At 38.6% G+C, this 15,478-nt stretch overlaps 3 protein-coding genes across 9 annotated transcripts in view; 1 reads left to right on the top strand and 2 right to left on the bottom strand.

The window, feature by feature from the left end:
• Positions 1–2,511, bottom strand: part of CIB2 (calcium and integrin binding family member 2) — a 56,239-nt gene extending 53,728 nt beyond the window's left edge. Inside the window, exon 1 of the mRNA XM_087743087.1 lies at positions 739–2,511. The gene's annotated coding sequence lies outside the window, so the exon portion shown is untranslated. The remainder of the gene's footprint in view (positions 1–738) is intronic.
• On the top strand, positions 47–14,468 carry IDH3A (isocitrate dehydrogenase (NAD(+)) 3 catalytic subunit alpha). Of its 2 annotated transcripts, none has more exons than XM_087743068.1 (11): positions 47–175; positions 2,532–2,594; positions 4,417–4,500; positions 5,838–5,952; positions 6,520–6,707; positions 6,960–7,093; positions 7,769–7,871; positions 7,950–8,014; positions 10,208–10,292; positions 10,775–10,927; positions 12,828–14,468. In XM_087743068.1, exons 1-11 carry the CDS (start codon positions 149–151, stop codon positions 12,909–12,911), a joined length of 1,101 nt encoding a protein of 366 aa, XP_087599194.1. In that variant the 5' UTR covers positions 47–148; the 3' UTR covers positions 12,912–14,468. The 2 variants fall into 2 exon arrangements, with proteins under 2 accessions (XP_087599194.1, XP_087599195.1); XM_087743069.1 differs by having other exon boundaries at positions 49–175; positions 2,532–2,570.
• ACSBG1 (acyl-CoA synthetase bubblegum family member 1) overlaps positions 13,255–15,478 on the bottom strand; it is a 44,571-nt gene continuing 42,347 nt past the window's right edge. For all 6 annotated transcript variants that reach the window (XM_087743062.1, XM_087743061.1, XM_087743059.1 and 3 more), the window contains exon 14: positions 13,255–15,231. In XM_087743062.1, coding sequence (XP_087599188.1) covers positions 15,155–15,231 — 77 coding nt within the window. In that variant the 3' untranslated portion in view covers positions 13,255–15,154. The remainder of the gene's footprint in view (positions 15,232–15,478) is intronic.

The raw sequence follows: 15,478 nt of genomic DNA, 5'->3' as shown, positions 1-15,478 counted from the left end.
GAGGCACCGGTGCCGCCGCGGCGGCCTCCCCGGGGGCGGGGCCTTGGGCCGCGGGGGCGGGGCCTGCTGCTCTCCGGGCGCCGGTTCCGGTCTCGAGGCGGGCGCGGGTGTTCTCGGGCCTCAGCGCGCCGCGGTGCCTGGGAGCATCATGGCTGCAGCCGCGTGGATGCCTACGGTAAGCGAGGGGGGACAAGCCCCTTCCCCGCGCCGCCGTGGGGCGGGCGGCGCCCGGGGCGCGCGTGTGACCTTGGCCGCGGCGGCGGCGGCTCGGTGGCGCCTGAAGCGATGCCGCCGCGGGGCGCCGCCCGCCCGGCCGCAAGGTCGCGGTGCCGCCGGGCCCCGGCAGCGATCCCCGGGGGCGGAGGGCCGCAGAGCTCGCGGCCGAATGGCGGTCCCGCGGCGGCGGGCTCTCTGCCCACACCGCCCCGGGCCGGACCTCCGGTGCGGCGGCGGGAAGGGTCCGCGGCGGGCCGTTACTCAAACGGCCGCTGCTGCCGCGGGCGCCCGGCCCGGCCGCGGCGGAGGGAGCGCCGCTCCATCCCTCTCGGCGCGGCCCCGCGGCGGCGGCCTGGCGGGGAGGTCGCGCCGTAGAGGTCGCGGCACCGGCACGGCGCCTCGCCGCAGCCAGGCCGAGGAGGGGCTCGGCCCTCGGGCAGCAGCGGTCCGGCCCCGGGTGCGCCTGCAGCTGCGCGCTGCTCGGGGCCCCCCCCCGTGCGGGGCCAACCGTGCCCTGCTTACCAACAGCAGGGGTGGGAAACGCCATTCCTGGAAAGAGCCTGCGGTGCCAGGCCGTGCGGAGACTTCCTGGGGGAGAGGCTCAGTTACGGGGTTTTGTCCGATTGCTTTCTGGCCTGCTACCTGGCCTCCGGGGTTTACTGGCTCTGAACTATTCTGCAACGCAGGCCTTACTCCCTGGGGCTGTCACGGAGACGCTGCTGCTTGTTGCCTTGTAAATGAAATTTCTTTTGCACCTTTTAATAATAGCCTGTTGGAGGCTAAGTCATCGAGGAAGCCCCACTTCGCATGTTTGTTAAAATATGGAAGAGCTGTCAAGAGTTAATCACGACACATGGGTTTAAGGTCAGAATGGATCGGTTTTGTTTAGCCTGATTCTCTGCTAGTGTTACAGATGTTGAACTTCAGTATAACGTCCCAGGCCCACGATTTCTGGCCAGACAGACTGTGCTCTTTCCAGGGCTACTCTGGAACGTGAATCCTGACTCTCTATGCGGGAACTGTACCACGAGGGCACTTACGCTTGTGTAGTCAAATTCACCTTTTCATTTATTGCTCCAGCTGTTGCCTCAGATATATGGCTAGCTGTGGCAAACATTGCTTGCCTGTTGCAATGACCTTGTACATCTCACGTTAGGTTACAAGTAAAAATAAATTCTATCTTAAATTACTTCTCCCACAGCATTTGTTACAATATACATGAGAATTATATTGTTTCTAGTTGTTTCTATTAGTGCCAACATAGTTTGTCCCTTTTGCCGCACAGCTACATTCAAGCATAGGTGTCAGTAAAGATAGGAGGTAACAAATACAAATCGGACAGGAGAGGAATACAAACTGTCAAATACATTCCTGTCTAGCCTGATAGCTGCAGACAGACTGCATACATGAGCATGGTAGAACTGAAGTAGTGTGAGTCTATTTACACTTAGAAGTCTTCTGATTCTTAAGTCATAGAGGCATGAAAAATCCTAGAGAGGAGGATAAGACTGGGAGGCTGTGATTTTTCTGCAGTTATCGATACTGATACAGTTGGGGATTTTGTCTGTGGTGCTCCGCTAGGCAAGAGTTCAAGCTGTGGTATCATCCCAGTTTTGAAGCTTAATGCCAGTTCGGAATATTCAGATGTTGGAAAATGTAATTCTTTGACTATGCTGTGTAGACTCGTTGCTATGGTGAATTTTATCTTTAATGTGTATTTCAATTATGCTTTTTAAAAACTGCCAGGCATGCAGAAGGCAACAGTACAAAACCTACAGATGTAAAAGGTGGAAGAAGAAAATTCACGACAGTCTGAATGGAAGAAGTGACACTAATGCAAAGTAGTTTTGCAAACATTACCTAAAACGTGTAAAGATACTGTCTGCCCAACTGTTAACGAAAGTGTTTGATTTTTCACTTTGCTTTCCACGAATCTTAATCCTTAGCATATCACCTATTTAGTTAGAGTTACGCAACCTTGCTTCCAATGTGTAGTATGTAAGGACTCAGGTTGTCGTGCAGTAACTTCCCCTCGCCCCCAGGCAAGATAAGAGAGTATGGCGCACTGCAAAGCGCGGCTGTCCTGGGTTTGCCTTGTGCTAAGAATACCCACATGAGGTGTTAGTGCACAGAATGTTAGAGAGCGACTTGGCAAAGCATTAGTTACTCTTGTTTCATTTGGATTTTTATACTAGTTCAAGATAGGAAATTTAAAGCAATATGATTTTAAAATGCAGATTTGCTGCAATATTGTTAGCTTTTAAAAATTCCATTTATGTGGTAAAATAGCATCTTTTTGCTTTATGTTCTTGCAGGTTTCTCGATTGCTAGGTGCTTTCAAAAACCAAAAACAGGTGACCAGAAGTTTTGGTAGTGCTGTGAGTATGATAGTACCATTTTTTTCTTTTAAGAAGTTTCTCAAGAAGGGGGTTCAGAAATTTATAAGATTGCTGCTGTTATTTTTACATTCTCAAAAAAATAAGGCCAAAACAAGTGAACATATATGCTCTTAATGCTGTGCTGGACTTATACTCGTTAACTACTATCTTTGGCAATTGCATATTAAAGCATAAGTGATAATACAAAAGGCTCTAGTAAAAGATAGAAGTGGCATGAAGACTTTTCACAAAATATGGACATAAGCCAGTCTTCTGAAACTCATCTGGAAATAGGCAAATATTGGGCAAAGCAGAAAGATTGTTGAGAAGCTTCTAATTTTCTTTATCTTGCAGACTTTCCTCTAAGCACTAGATTACTGCTGCTTTTAGAATACCTTGCATATAAATTTCTGCCTTTTCAAGGCCCTCTTTAAAGTATTTTAGACACTGATTGTTTATTTCCTTGCGGATGTTTTACCTTCTTTATGTGTATGTGTTTGAAGTGCCCATGGGCCCTTTTTTTCCAGTGAAGATGGCCTTGAAAACTGCTCAGGCAGAAGCAGGGCTCAGCACCGCTGCATGCACCCTTAAGCACGACTTAATTTTGAAGAGGAACTGTGACTTTTAATACAAGTTTTGGAGAACAGCAGGTAGAACAGCTAAAAAAGAAACCGAAGAGTCGCTCATATCTTATACAGTATAAAAAGATTTAGAAGGTGAGGCACCTCCAGTTCTGTTTATACCACATTACTGTTTCAGATGAAACGTTCTGTGGCTCAGGTGGAGTCCCGCTGTGCTGTGAAGCAACAACGCAAGACAGCACAAAACTAATCGTGAGGCATTCCATCAGTTACGTGCTTGCTCAATAGCAGTGTTCTTTTATCTGAGGCTCTGCTTCTTTTGTTGTGCACAGTGAATTTCTTTGGCTCAAACTAGTTAAAAAATCAGTCAAAAGATATTGAAATTCTGAATAGTTTGTGTGGACAAGGATGGAAACACATCTTGTGAGTTGATTCTAACTGGGGTTTTGCAAATAATGCTGTATCTGAGCTGCCTTTTTTGTAGGTAAAAATGAGCCCTTACAAAACTGTTGGAAATCTTTAAATAAAACAAAAAGAGCTGGGGCACATACGATTAGAATAGTGATCATAATTTTTTTTTTTTTTTTTAATCAAAGCAGAGTACTTTCTTCCCCTGTTATTCAGTGAGCCTGGGCTTTGCAATTTATTTCATCTGTTTGATGATGATAAAAGAAACAAGACTGAGAATATTATGGGAGGAAAATAACTTGGTGTTGTTAAAAACAGGTCTGAGATTTTTAGGAAGTCACTTGAGAAGTTTAGATATCCATGAAATTTTCTCTTTTTTTAGGTGAATGTAGCTTTTCATAAATTTAATTTTTTCTAGCATGTGTCAGTATTATGCAGCATGTTGATAATATTGAAGACACATGGGTAACAGAACCGTAACTAGGTAATATTATCTCACCTCCAAATTTCAAGAAGAAAGCATGCTGAGATCATTCATTTCAAGGAGTACTGAGCAGGAACCTGCCTTTCAGGTTAAACCTCTGTGTTTTGAAATAGAAATAGATAGCAGGCAGATTTTTAAACAATTCTCTCAAAACATGTGCGCGCTCCCTTTGAAGGCAAGCTAGTCATTCTCGCTTCTGTCCAATACTGCTATTCTTCATGGTGAATATTTGGTAGCTGAAGCTTTCTTTTCTTTTCTGGTAGTGACTTACTTCTTACAACACATGAAAATGTTTTCTACATAGAAAACAAGCATTCATTTGTTGTACTACTGATATTTCTTTACCTAGGTACAAACGGTAACTTTAATCCCAGGAGATGGCATAGGACCTGAGATTTCTGCTGCTGTCATGAAGATCTTTGATGCTGCCAAAGTAAGTCATACTTGTCTTGCTGTAAGTTTAACTACCACAACAACTATTAACTAGGTGTACTAAAAATGTTTTCTATTTAACTTCCAAAAGATCAAGTCATGTTTAAGCTATTAAAACTTCTTGACAATAGAAAGAGTCTGAAGCTTCAGCTAATAAAAGATAGGATTGCAATATCAACGCAGGGTTTGGAACTGTTAGCTGGTGGAGGAATAGAGAGTTGAGAGCAAATGTTGTGTTTAATTTTTGGAAATATGAACTCAATGTATCATGTGAAATCACCTTGTTGGGGTAGCAATCCTGAGCAACTGATGGAGGATGTTCTTTCATTCCTTGTGACTTCCAGTGCAGATGAAAATGTGTGTGAAAGGACTGGCTTATTCTTAGAAATCAAACTGCTACACTGCCAAACACATTCACTTAAGTGATATGAAAACTAAGTACATCCAAGAACTGTATATCCAAGAACTGTTTTACTACCTATCCGAGGAACTTTACCAGAATTTGTCCAGTTTCCTTGAAAGGAAATATAGCTTTTCAGGAAAGATGCCTGTTAAATTGTTCCACATTAGTTACTAACTAGTAATTACTACTACATTCCCACTATCCGACTTAGATTTGGAAAAAGTGAAGTTCTCTCTAATTATATATGAAAACTTTGTAATAGTTTTGGTTGTTTCTGGGGAATCAAGCAGGAGGTATGGAGGAGTAAAACCTAAGTTTGTGTGTGAGTGCATGTTTGCAATACTTAAATCAGATTTATTTGTTTTAAAGGGGATTCTCTAGTATGTTATACTTAGATTGGTTCTGTTTGCTTGTGAAAGCCCTCGTGTCTTTTCCTTTATGGTCCTTCCTCCACTTAGAAGATTCCCGTGGTGAATGCAAATTCAGAAAGCATTGTGGAACATTTTCAGTTAGATAACATATATATCTATGTTATATACTGTCTTCCAGGCAGTATGGATGAGGAGTGCTCAATGAGTTCAGTTTTCAAATGTCTTGTCTCCTGTATACAAGGAACTCAATAGCTCTAAGAGCTTGAAAGAAGTAGCGTGTATATTGCAATTCTAACGATTTCTGTGTATATGATGCCTAGGGAGGCATTTTGTGGTATTGAAGTTTATAATGATATGTTGCTCACACTATTTCATTTTCACTTAATTACATTTTTAAAAAATTGTTTATTTTTTAGTTCAAACATCTCATGCTTACTCTCACCAGAGAAAAAATGTTTAGGAAGGCCTGGGCAAAACTCCTTATGCACCTTTTTTGTGAAAGAGAAGTTACAGCTTAAAGCAGAAGTCATGATATTTAAGTTAACATAGAGTAAATGTGTTTAGGCTCCTATTCAGTGGGAAGAGAGGAATGTTACAGCTATCCAAGGACCAGGAGGGAAGTGGATGATACCTCCAGATGCCAAAGAATCCATGGATAAAAACAAAATGGGATTAAAAGGTACTTTAGGGGTTAATACAAAGATATTAAATACTGTTCTTTTTATTTTGAGTCTGATTTAAAGCTGATGTCCTTCATCTGTAGCACAATAAAATGGCTAATTATAGGGGACAGCCTGTCAGGTAGTCTTCCGTAATCTTAAAACAGTCCTTCATTTCAAAGCCATAACATTTATAGATCTTCTAGGAAATGTGTTAAAGGCAGGTATTACTACATACCAACCTTTGGACACTATGCAGAATGCATTTCTAATATAGTGGATGTACAATAGTAAGTGATAGCTATATTCTGAATGAATAGTATTTTTTAATGTTGTTTTCAGTGAAAACCTTTTGTAAAAACTCCTATTCCATGCAAGGGTTGCAATTTGGCCTTTAAACAGCTGATTAATATCACTGTGTAGTACTCTTGATAGCACAGAGAATTCCCATGGCATTTCAGCATCAGGGATAAACAGGAATTTGGAGATCCTCTGTAAGAGTACCACTTTACCTCGAGTTTCACCTCTAAAATTCATGGAGGGGTTTAATCTTCTCATTCATTCTTGTATTTTCTTTTCTTCTTCAGGGCCTTTAAAGACTCCAATTGCTGCAGGGCACCCATCAATGAATCTGCTTCTGCGTAAAACCTTTGACCTTTATGCAAATGTACGTCCCTGTGTCTCAATTGAAGGGTACAAAACCCCGTATACAGACGTGAACATTGTCACAATTCGAGAGAACACAGAAGGCGAATACAGTGGAATTGAGCATGTGGTATGTTGCTGAAAGTGTTGCGTTGCTGGTGGGTTTTCTGTGTTTCATGAATGATAACTTTGCAAATCACGGTGACCTAGTATTAAGAGGTTGGGTGGTGTTTTTTAAGTTTGCTACCCATAAAAAAGTTATTTTATTGTGAAGTGCATTGTCGAGACTGCCTCACTCAGAATTCTACTGCTTTGTTCCAAACATTCATACTAGTGACTTCAAAATTGAGCTTTTACTATCAATGCAACTACTGTCTTTCAGATTGTTGAAGGTGTCGTGCAAAGTATCAAGCTGATCACAGAAGAAGCTAGCAAGCGTATTGCAGAATTTGCTTTTGAGTATGCCAGAAATAATCAGAGAAGCCATGTTACTGCTGTGCACAAGGCAAATATTATGTATGTTGACACTTCTTTTTGAGAAAAACAACAAATAGTAATATGCATTTCGTTATTTATAACTTTTTAAATCTTCCTCAAATGTATAATTTCTGTTGATGCTAGTGGGAGTAAGTAAAATAGGCAGTAAGTAAAGTAAATGCCTCCCAAGTAAAATGGGCAATACTGACCCAGTATTCATAGGGCTGTAATAATTATATACTAACGTTTTTATTAGTAAGTTTGTAGTAATCCTGTGGCTTTCCTTGCAAAGCTCTTATTTTAAAAATAGTCTTAAACTAGGAAAATGAATTTAAAAACTGAGGATGAAAATGTCTAGTGTATTTTACAGTTTCCAAGCCACTGAACTGAGTCATGACACGTGATATTATGTGACACCACCTTTACAAACTCAGTAAGCCTTTAGTAAATCAATATGAGTCATTCTGAGAATTAATGTATGCCTGTTAAACTACTGACACAAAAATATTGTGGGAAGGAATTTAAAAGGCATAACTTCTCTGACTGTAATATATTTAAAATATTATTTATATTTAACAAAAGGGATAATTAGTCACAAATTACATTTCTGCCCTCTAATGTTTTTATTTAATCCTCTGTTGCATGCAGTTTTCTTTATCTTCAGTATTGCTTACTTAAAATAACTGTGATATTCTCTTGCTTATTTAATTGCAGGAGAATGTCCGATGGGCTTTTCTTGAGAAAATGCAGGGAGGCAGCGGAAAACTGTAAAGATATTAAATTTAATGAAATGTATCTGGATACTGTGTGTCTGAATGTGAGTATTTATATGTTTTAATTGTGGTATTTTTTTAGTTTAAATTCTTAACCTGAATGAAAATATACTTCTTTCTAGATGGTTCAGGATCCATCACAATTTGATGTGCTTGTTATGCCAAACTTGTATGGTGACATCCTCAGGTATGGAGATTTTAATTTAAAATAACTCAACTCAATAACTCAGTGTAAAATACTGTTACTTTCCAGACAGCTTTTCAGGTTATTTGCTAGCCAGATGGGTGATGATTTTATGCATCCAGAGTTTAAAACTTTATAAATCAGACTCTAAATGGGAAGAAAGGATGGTATTATTACACTTCAATTACTAATGTATAGTTGGGAGGGGCTATAAGATGAGAATGTGCTTCTTATTTTTAAAAAAAGTTTCTGCTTATGGAGGCCATGAATATTGTTTAGATGGGGCAGAAGAGGAATTTCTCCCAATGCGTGAAGAATTTAATGGCTTAAATTGTAATAAAGAATGCCTAGTTAGACACTGGGGAAAAACTTTCTAATATTAAGCACTAAAATAGATTGTGTAAGATGACTGTGGTGCCATGATGTTTACAGCAAGCTAGCCATACAGGTAAATGATTCTGCATAGTCACTGAAGAGTGAAATGTGTGGCCTCTTAATATCCACCACTTCTTGTTTTATGTATTGTATTTTTTCCTTATCTTCACATTAAATTTCATATTTGAATAACATTAATACTAGAGGTACTTGATGTCTTGGAGGCAAAATCCATCAGCACAGACCTTTCATTTTGTAAAATGTTAAGGTGGAGTGTAAATTCAATTAAATACTGCGTGTAAAATTAAGTAGCTTAATCTGAACCTTTAAGTGTATAACATAACATTGCTTCTCCTTGCACCTCTAAGGAGAGATTGAGACAACAGCCTGAATCAGAATTTGTTTAAAAGTTCAATGATGATTTACATCTTAGAATTCATCTCCTGTTCTTGTACAGACAATAAATGTAAAGGTAATTCATGTATAAGAAGAAATGCTTGTTGAGTTTCTCTTAAAATTGCACTCTCCCTCTGATGAGGCTGTCTGTCACCTCTAAGAAAAATCAGACTCCAACTAATGCTTCTTGCTTTAAGAATTGGTAGAGGAGTCCATAGGGCCCTCACAGCAGCTGTTATGCCGTTAACTGAGAGATCAAATCAGATGAGTCCCATCATCAGTACTATTTCAGCTCACTTTACCTAGTTCAGTATCACCCATTTTAAAGTTCTCATAGAAATTCTGTAAAGAATTTAATAGTTCTAAAAATTTTCAATAAATTTGAGTCTGTTCTTGAAGAAGGGCACTTTTCTCGCTGGGAAAAGTCTCACCCATAGTGCTTTTTTAAAGCATGAACGTAATGCCAAACAGGTTTCTTGGCCTAAATAGGTACAGAAGGAAATCTCTTATCTTGGAGCATTAAATACCTAAAGTGACAAATGTAGACTGTATCCATTTTTTTCCCAGACTAAAAACTAAAGGTAACTGGTTTATTTTAGCTTAAACTTAAAATATTGTTCTGCAGGGTCATCCAAACTTTTCTGCTTGTTAGTCCTTGATTAGCTAAGTTGTAGGCAATAAAACAGTATGCTAAAATATTAGTTTTAAGAGCCTTGTTTATCACTATGTTCAGCTTTGAGGGTACAGTATGATGACTATAGGCACAGTTGGTTTGTCCTTCCCCATGTTAATTTTTGAGGAAACCAAATGCAAATTACTTATGTCTGATGATCTGCTAATGTCAGACTTGTGACTTATGGGCTGTTCAGTAAAGAAAGGGGGAAAGCTAGCCTGGTGTCACCTGGAACATGTTCCTTAAGCTACATGCAATAAACTTTAAAAGTACTAGTAATTCATCTACCTAAGCAAAATTCTTCCACGTTTTTTAGAAGGACTTTACATACAAAAAGTAGTTCTGTGGCCTCTTCAGAGAGAAATAAGACTTCTGGATAGTTACAGGGAACTGTACATTACAATTTTTGCTAGTTTTTGAGACTTCTGCAGGTATTCTGTGCTTTGAGTACCTTTGTTGTGCCTATGTCTTAATCAGCTTTATTCTAGTATTTGGAATTTCCTTTTAATTTTCCTGTATTAAATTGTCTCCTGCTAGTAGGTCTACAAATTTTCAAATGTTCCAATGGAGTACAAGTGGTTAGCAGTATCTGTTCTTTCCCAATATTATTCTCAGATGGTGTGGGTATATAAAATAAGTTATTGTTGCAATAAAATGAGAAACAAAAATATTTTAATACCTTGCAGAGGAGGAACTGTATATGGAAAAACTTGTGGGGTTTTCTGGTTTTATTTTTTGTTTTGTTTTTCCAGTGACTTGTGTGCTGGACTGATTGGCGGTCTTGGAGTAACACCAAGTGGAAATATTGGTGCTAATGGAGTTGCTATTTTTGAATCGGTAAGTTTTCTTATGCAAGGTATAGTAATAACTACTACTTTGTCTCAACTTCAGAATCTAAAACTTCTCCATGACATACAGTGTGGCTGTCATTTAACTAAGTTCTCTGTAAAACTATTTTTCACGATGAAGATGCTGAAACTTTACCCAGAGAGAGTAGTTAAAGTATGTATTACACATAGTTTTTTGCATGTCCTTTTACTGACACTTTGTTTTCCCCCTTTTTCATAAGATAAATACTCTCTGTGAAATAGAACTTGAGGGGCACAATTGGGAGATATTAGGTGACCCAGTTCCCTCTTTCTGATGCCTTTGAACTGAATTGTTCTGGTCTTTATCTCCTTTCCACTAACTGTATCACAGTGAAGTCCTATTTTAACATGCTTGTACATGTTTCAGGTTCCTTGCATGCACTTGAATTGCCTAGGACATTTTAATCACCATATTGGCATTGTAACAGATAGGTTCACTTTTATTTATAGGTTCATGGAACGGCACCAGACATTGCAGGAAAAGACTTGGCAAATCCAACTGCCCTTCTTCTGAGTGCTGTAATGATGTTGCGTCACATGGGACTACACAAACATGCCACAAAAATTGAGACAGCTTGCTTTGATACAATTAAAGATGGAAAGGTAATATGAGGGTGTGCAAATAAATGCAAAGCATCAGAACATTAACACCACAACAGCGGATGACCTGCTGTGCTGGCCTGACGCATGAGCAGTGCCACTATCCTTCTCTGATAGTAATTATATTATCTTTGGTGGTATTAAATCTGCCTAGCTCAGTAATAAGGACAGGCTGTAGCATTCCTTGTGTCTCAGTAATGCTCATTCTACATTTCCACAGCTTTGTTAACTCTAAAAGCTAGAACTGGATGTCGTGTTTTTCATGAAGGGGATGAGAGTTTTAAATAACTACTGGTATTTCACTTGCAAAGTTTATAATGCATACAAAGTATATATATTTAAATCTGGATCCTGAAGTGAAGGACACTCATTTGCCTTTCACAGGCTTAATCATCCACTTTGTTTATAGCATTTCAGTCCTGACTGTATATTTCTGCTCCTATTTTTTCAGGTCAATTATTTTATTTTTTTCCTCCTAACTGCTTTCACTCTTTTTTGGACTACAAAAGAACAGTTTTTATCCAGCATTTACCTTTCCCCTTAAAATTTTATGTGATTTCCCTTTGGCAATAAGCATCTCCAGATTCAAGACTCAAATGGAATATTCTGGGGGCACTTATGCTCTGAAACCTGACTTGAATTTGTGCTCTTAACTTTATTGGTTCACTCATCTACTTTGGCATCCACCTTTTCAAAACATAGCAGGAAGGATCCTGAAGATTGCAGTTAAAGAGGATTAGCAGTTAGCCAGGCTGGTTCAATTATCTTGGGCAGGAGCATAAGCAGCTGCTTTGTAATTAAAAGTAACAAGCATGCTTAAACAAAAAGCTGTCATCATTTCATAAGTGGTCTGTTTGCAGCTATCTTACTGTGTGTAGGAGCCAGTTAAAAAAAAAAAATCTAAACTTACAAGTGAATAAAGAGGTGCTCCTGTAAAGGTCCCATTTACTGCTCTGGAAATGAAATCCTCCATCTGCAGGTCAGTAATTCTACAGAAGATAACATAATGCAAGTTTTGTGACATGGCTATTTGTTTACTAGTTACTTACAATGTTATGATTATATGCTCACAATGGAGAGAATCTTTTTAAATTGAAAAAAGCATAATGCAGTTAAAATGACAAGATCCTAAAATAGTAACCTTTATTGCCTCTCATGCTTGCTGTTTCTCCCTTCCCCCACAGCCATTTAATTAAGATCTCTGTGTGTGTCATGTAAGGGGAAAACTAATGATTTTAAATTATCTCCTAGACTGCTTTAATCGAGCTAGGATGGATAAGCAGTGTTGTCCAATTTTTATTTGATTTTACTATCTTCATGCTGCCAGACAGGAGTTGTACTTGGTGAAAAAGTTTCTTTTAACTCTGCGTTTTTCCATCTCTTAACTAAACTAAGCAAACTTAAAGAACTGTTAACATGCAGCATTAAGAGCTACGTGTGCTTTTTCTGTGTGGGTTTCCTTTAAAAAAAACCAACCAAACCCCAAACCAAACCTTACTGAATGACTCAATTAGTTGCCTTTGCGTTGAGCCTTCATATATGAATTTTACTTCCAAAGAACAAACTTTTATTGAAAACTTAAATACTAAACAATTAATTACACTGTTACGTGGCCAGGGGACTTTGGAGAGCTTTGGCCAAACGCCCTTTCTTCCTGTAGTTAAGATAAAACCATGTTGAATAATGCTTGATGTTCATACTCAAGTTTTCTCTACCTGCTTCAGTCTGCATAGTCCTTATTGATGAAGGCTATATGGGATGCAGAAAAACTCAAACTTGATGTATTCCTTCTTACCCCTACTTAGTATCCATACACAACGTAGAAGAACAACATATAGAACTGTTCAGAGAGAAGACTAGCCCCATAAAACATTTTAGTAATACTATTTTTTCCTTCTTTCAGGTCTTGACAAAAGACTTGGGAGGTAGTGCCAAGTGTTCGGAATTCACAGAAGAGATCTGCCGCAGAGTACGGGACACAGACTAAACTTTTCTCATACTTCTTGTAATAACTCCAAAAGGACACATCATACAAAGTACATTATATGTAACCTGATACCCATATAGGTTGCTTGTCTCTTAAGAGAGCAAACTTTTTAGTTAGGGCCTCTCCATTAATAAATTTAGTCCAAATGGCTACAAATGATGCTTGTGACTGCTTTCAGTGGACTCTAAGTGCTTTGTCTTATTTATTTTTTTTCTATTTGGTGAACATTTTTATGTAAGTGAATTCTTTTATCGCCACTGTAACTGTCTACCATTTTCCATTTCAACTAGAGGTTTTTACTTTCCAGAAAGAAATTATGCAAATAAACCAGTAACAGAATTAGTGAAATGTAAAAGCACCTTAATGGTTAAAACCTACTTTATTGATCTTACTGAAATTTAAAAGATAGGTTTTCAGCCTAACAATAGCACAAGATGACCTTCATGAACAGAAACGGGTATAAAATAGCTTAAAATAGCAATTTCATGTTAAAAGCAATGAAAAAGCCACTTTAGATACTCTGGTGATTCATGACATATAGCCTTGCCCTCCAAGGGCATGAATAAAGAAATTAAAAATTCTAGACATTTAATCTATTTATGTATTTTAAAAACCCCACAACCATTAACCAGCAAGGGGTGAGAATTAATGTTGAAGTAAAATTATTTTTCAAATCTATGTATCAAAATAATTCTTACAAATTTTCCTCTCTGAAACACACTTTACAACAGAGTTCTAATGAGAGTAAATTATACAGAATTACTTCTGCCATATATTGTGAGGGGAAAGTATTAACTTAGCAAAATTTATACTAAGTATTTCGTGACTTCTGCTAGAATGCTTTTTGTGTTGTACTTTTATGCATAGTCTGTTCAATGTGTCTTACTGTATTGACTAGTAATTTTATTCTAGAAACTCTGAACGTAAGGGACTAGTCCTAAATGGACAAATTGAAGGTTTGGCTCTGGTGCCTATGTTCCAGAAATACATTTCATCCCTATTCAAGGGGATCTGAGACTATTTTTTTCCCCTGCTTACTAAGCTTAATGGGCAGAAAAGCAACTCTCTTCCCTCCCTTCTTCATTGTACAGGTTGTCATATGAGTCATTCTGATCTGTGTGTCTTAAGGTATGCTTCCAGTAGTAGACCCTACAAGAAAATGTGTATTTTAAAACTCATGACTATAGCGCAGGATTATCCCTACTGCCAGAACCAGGCTTCTTAAAGCTTAATTCTATTAATAGATACTACTCCACTTAGTTACTTTCTGTTAAGACTGTTTAGGCTGGTTGTTTCAGAAGTAAAATCAATTTTGAGTGACTTCTAGTATCACTCTATAAAGTAAGCATCCCAGCTTTTTTTGTACAGTCTAACAACATGCTGGAGGAGGGACAATGAGCTTTATCCCTCGTGCACTCTGCTTTTGGTGAATAGGGCAACATTTTTCTGTGTTTTACAAGCTGCTGCTTCTTTGTTTCCTTCAGATTAATATTGTTAAAGAACTTCTGAATTACCATTACGCACAAAATGGGGAAAAATAAACTTTTCAAAGTCCTATTGCTTGTTTTGTTTTTATAATCCTAGGCTGCTGTCTTATGTGTTGAACTGGTTGTTGGTACTTGCAACAAATCTTAAGTCTATAAGATGTGTAAGGCTGGTAATGGAACTCTCATGGAAACAATATCCTATTCTGCATGACGTTTTTGATCAACAACAGTGGCTGTAGCCTGCCTGCTTGTGTTAGCTATTACAACTCTCTGCCAAAGATCAATTACTAACAGCACACCCTTTAGACAACTTTCTGTCTAAAAGTAGTAAGCAGTACTGCTAACTACTACTGATCTACCAAAATGTATCATGAGCTACAGGCAACCTCCTGTAGAACAACAGGAAAAATATTGTAAGGGAAGATCACTGCATAAAAAAATTTTCCTTCTGTTTCAGTCTAGTGGAATAATTAGTTATACCTGCTTTATACAACACAAGAGGATGTTTTTAATCTTAATCATTTAGGGCATAAAGTAAAAACAGTATTAGAAAACAGACACTCTGTAGATGCTTCTGTAAAAAGAGGACAAACTATCAGGTGAGTATCAGGAACAACTAAATTGACACAGCAGTGTTCTAGTGGTTCAGTTCAGTAGACTACAAAACCAAAACAAAAGCATCTTCATTAATGCTTTTGATTAGGAAATAGTTTCTTTAGCTCACAGATCTTCCTTAATGCTTGGATGAAAGGCTGCTTATTCTTCATAGAAGGAGTCTACTTCATTTCTGTATTTCTCAAGCACGGCGAGCCGTTTTAACTTCATTGTCGGACCTTAAAAGAAGGATTTAGTCACAATAACAGAAATAGGAACAAAAATTCCTACTCAGGTTGAGCTTTGGTTCCTAAGATTTTCTATTGAAGAGCCTGTTTGGAAGAACATCTCCCACTCTGTAAGTGTAGGTACCTGCTGAAAGTGAGAAGCAAGCGTGGTATGTAAGGTTGCCTCCACATAAGCACGAGGACTTCAAAGGGAGCTGCAGATAAGAGGGTGATGACTGACTTCTACTACTTCTTTCAT

Source organism: Nipponia nippon, unplaced genomic scaffold (assembly GCF_047370975.1).
Source record: "Nipponia nippon isolate SJK-2023a ecotype South Korea unplaced genomic scaffold, ASM4737097v1 scaffold_9, whole genome shotgun sequence".
Taxonomy (NCBI): Eukaryota; Metazoa; Chordata; class Aves; order Pelecaniformes; family Threskiornithidae; genus Nipponia; species Nipponia nippon.
The sequence above is the reverse complement of the archived record's forward strand: the minus strand, read 5'-3'. Positions and strand labels throughout refer to the sequence as shown.

Excerpts from the sequence above, each read along its gene's own strand:
- IDH3A (XM_087743068.1), top strand. The coding sequence starts at position 149 with ATGGCTGCAGCCGCGTGGATGCCTACG. Across the intron at positions 10,293-10,774 it reads GAGTTGCTATTTTTGAATCG|GTTCATGGAACGGCACCAGA; the intron begins GTAAGTTTTCTT and ends TTTTATTTATAG. Across the intron at positions 10,928-12,827 it reads ATACAATTAAAGATGGAAAG|GTCTTGACAAAAGACTTGGG; the intron begins GTAATATGAGGG and ends TCCTTCTTTCAG.